Here is a 3,212-nt window from a genome sequence, read left to right on the forward strand (position 1 = left end):
ACTTCTTGATGATCAAGAGTTCACCTGCCAGCGGGAAAGTTGTCAGTTAGGAGCTTCAAAATACAATGGTGTACGGAGAAATCAGGCCTGGAACTTCAACATTGGTGACCGAATCTCCAGGAGGAAAGCGGTCACTGCGGGCATTTCGAGAGAACGGACCAGCACCTGTAGCGATTGTTGAGTCCAACAATCGTAGCACCTACACTCGAACTCTGAGAGACCCGGCCTGGACCGACTGGGCAGGTAACTGCTAAAGCGCCGTCTGCAGCTGTACGTTTTGATGCGGTACGCTAGTTGGGAGATGCCTGCCTTGTCTCACGGTAAGAAGTGTGCTCACAAGCACCAACCGAGACGGCCAGCAAGATTTGCCTTCCCACGCCAGTTCGAGTGCGGGTGTGATCATGGCAACTGGGGAAGAAGCGTCACCCCCGCAAAAACGTTCCAGAACCGGTCTAAGAACAGTGTGTCCCACTAATATGCCTGTAACGGCGGAGTGGGGAAAATATAAAACCTCTTGCGGAGACTTGCTGTCTGGACCGGATGCGCATGGCTCGGACCCCTACTTCCGCTTTTGCGCGTGCCGTCCGCTATGGAGAGGCGCGGCCCAGTTTTGTCGTACCAGACTTCTTCTTTTCTTGAAAACTTTTCCGGGCGTCATCGAAAGCAGCAGCTTCTTCGCGCCAGTTGCCCAGCCTATAGCAGTGTAGGCATTCCAGCAAATGATCACTGACGAGCTTCCCGGTTCTCGAAAGCAGTCTGCTTCCCGCCAGGCAGACCGCGGGCGAGCTCGCCGGACACCAGTCTCTGTTATATGTTCTCCGGGAAACACAGAAACCTGCCACACTTTGCTGGCCACAGAAGGACGGCCAACAGACCCACAAATCGATTCCCGGCTAAGGCGAAGTTTGTCTGAGGTCCGCTACGTCCGTACACTTGCTCACTCTGCGGCTAACAGATGGCGCGACAACGGGGCCCCGGACCCACGCCCGTCTCATGAGCCCGCTGCACTGCCGACAGCTGTGCTGCCGGCCAGTCACAACAAAGAACTCCGCAGCCTTAAACTTCCCTTCCCCCCATCTGCCCACCTCCAAGCATGTCGTCGGTTGCTCAAGAAGAGAAGACCCAAAGGCAACCGAGAGTACGGCAGTGGAAAGCTTTCCGGCCTGTAACGGGGAAAGTCGGTTTTCTGTTGCCTAGTATGACGACGGGGTGGCAGCTTTACCTGCATTTAAAACTCAGCACAGAGCGGCCGCCGGAACCACCGTCGTCTGTCATGGTGGGCACGGCAACTATAAAATTGTCGCTCTTTGTAGCCGAAGCCGTCCAGTTACGTCTCGCTCCTCGAAGCACGAAAAAAAGCATTTGCAACCGAAGTGTTCGCTGGTATCCCTGGCCGCCGCGCACTGACCGGCCAGTTAGTTCTGAGTGCGGGAACTCGAACTGTAGGCTAGCGAGCCTTCTGCTGCTGGCTGCGTTCGCATGCGAAAGTGGACGCCGGGATGGTCTCCCCGTGACAGCCCACGCGCACAGGGCTGTGCACGAGCTCCTTAGGATGACGTTGCAACTTCGCGCAACCGGAATCATGAGCTCCCACAATGAAGCACGAATCCCGGGCTACTGGAAATTTCACTGTCCCCGGGCATCCTTTTTGTTTCTGGGGAAGGAGATTTGGTTACAGGCTGGAAGTGTCAGGAGAATGATGTGAAGTTAGAGTGTTTACCCGCCTACTAGTCAGCCGGCCGGTCGTTTGCGACAGCGACGCTGTAATAGACGGCTAGGACTGCAGAGGCAGCAGCTCTATAGCGTCGGGCGGTTCCGGGACCCCCAGTCTCGTAGCACGGTACTGTCAGACACTGGGCCGGCTAGCCTGGTGGAGAATGTACACTAGTTTTTCCCGCGGAGCGCAGACCTGCTGTGACGGTGACCGAGACGAGGTGCCTAGCCAAGAGTCGAGGGAGAGGGCCTGTTATTCCCGAAGAGAGTTAAACAACTCTTGTAGTAGCGTAACTGTCATAGAAGAGCTGAGTTTCACATTCATGCGGAATCCTCTGGTTTCTGGGGCCGTGCGCGGGGCTCCGAACGTCCTCAACAGCAGGGCGCGCCGAGCCGGTGTTCACAGCTTACGTCCCCACAGGGAAAAACTGTTGTGCAGGTGCGACGAGGCCGCCCGGGACACGGGCTCGTTGTTGTGCCCGCAACAGGCTTTAACGCATCTGCGGGGTCTGAAGGCGGTGTTCAGCCTTCAACGGAAGGCTCAGCCCAGCGCGACCATCGTGTGTAGCCTGCCGACCTGTGTTAGCAGCGAGTCCAGCTGGGAAGGCGGGCGACGACTGGAGCCCGGCGGGTGCTAGAGAGTTCAGTTGTTGTCTGTTGCTCTTACCCCAAAAGCCTTCTCAAAGGAAGGAATCTCGCTGAATGCTCTGTCATGATCCTGGTGGTCAGCTTGTTTACCGCTACACAGGATACAGTTGCTCGCGTTTGTACCGCCGCCCAGAGTGTTCGCGGTTGATTCCGATCGCGTCGGGCGTGGTGGAGCCCGGGCCTCACCCCAGAAGTTTTTACCTTGAAGTGTTTGTGCCGTGTCGAAACAGAAGCGTGCTGTTCCCTTCACTGCCTGTCCAGAAACTCTTTGTCCCGGTCCATTAGGACACATCAAGAAAAGTGGTGCCGGGACCGGGGAAGTCGCCTCCGTGTCCCGCTGCGCTGCTGAACTCTACCCACAATCGGCAAGCAGTGCAGGAAGCATTCGTTTAGTCGCGCGACGCCTCGTTTTTTTCCCCTTTTCCGGGAATTTTTAGGCGCCATACGTCAGTGGGGTGTCCTGTTTACGGCGTTTTATTGGAAAGGAAGCCCGGAGAGTGGAGAGTGCGCTGCTCGTTGCGCGGACACGGTAGAGTCTGAACGTTCAGACCGAAACTTCCTCGAATTTTGAAGCATACCGATAGCATTTTCCCGTTTTTACTTGGAACCTACCTCCTAGCTGTTTTCGTTTACGAGTTAGTCAGTATGGTAGAAAGCACTACTTCAGATCAACGTCCGGGTGCAGCGGACGCCGCGGGTAGAAGTAGTGCTTCTTCAGCTACGGCCGAGGCACGAGTGAGACAACCGAAGACGTTTGTGTACGATGTCGTTGGAGAAGCAAGAGAAACTGAACGTCTTCAGAGAGAATTACAAAAAGGAAAGTCTGCTCCTTCCAGCCGAGAACAGAGGAA

At 55.9% G+C, this 3,212-nt stretch overlaps 2 protein-coding genes across 2 annotated transcripts; one reads left to right on the plus strand and one right to left on the minus strand.

Moving 5' to 3' along the window:
• Nucleotides 1-210: 210 nt before the first annotated feature.
• CSUI_001687 (uncharacterized protein) lies at nucleotides 211-1,426 on the minus strand (the record flags this gene model as incomplete). Its single annotated transcript, XM_068061892.1, has 1 exon — nucleotides 211-1,426. A coding segment is annotated over one exon (207 nt), but the record flags the coding sequence as incomplete, so codon positions are not given.
• A 209-nt stretch (nucleotides 1,427-1,635) lies between these two features.
• On the plus strand, nucleotides 1,636-2,776 carry CSUI_001688 (uncharacterized protein). The gene has a single exon (XM_068061893.1). The coding sequence runs from the start codon at nucleotides 1,878-1,880 to the stop codon at nucleotides 2,349-2,351; it is 474 nt and encodes a 157-aa protein (XP_067926134.1). The 5' UTR covers nucleotides 1,636-1,877; the 3' UTR covers nucleotides 2,352-2,776.
• Nucleotides 2,777-3,212: the final 436 nt, after the last annotated feature.

Source organism: Cystoisospora suis (assembly GCF_002600585.1).
Source record: "Cystoisospora suis strain Wien I chromosome Unknown contig_673, whole genome shotgun sequence".
NCBI lineage: Eukaryota > Apicomplexa > Conoidasida > Eucoccidiorida > Sarcocystidae > Cystoisospora > Cystoisospora suis.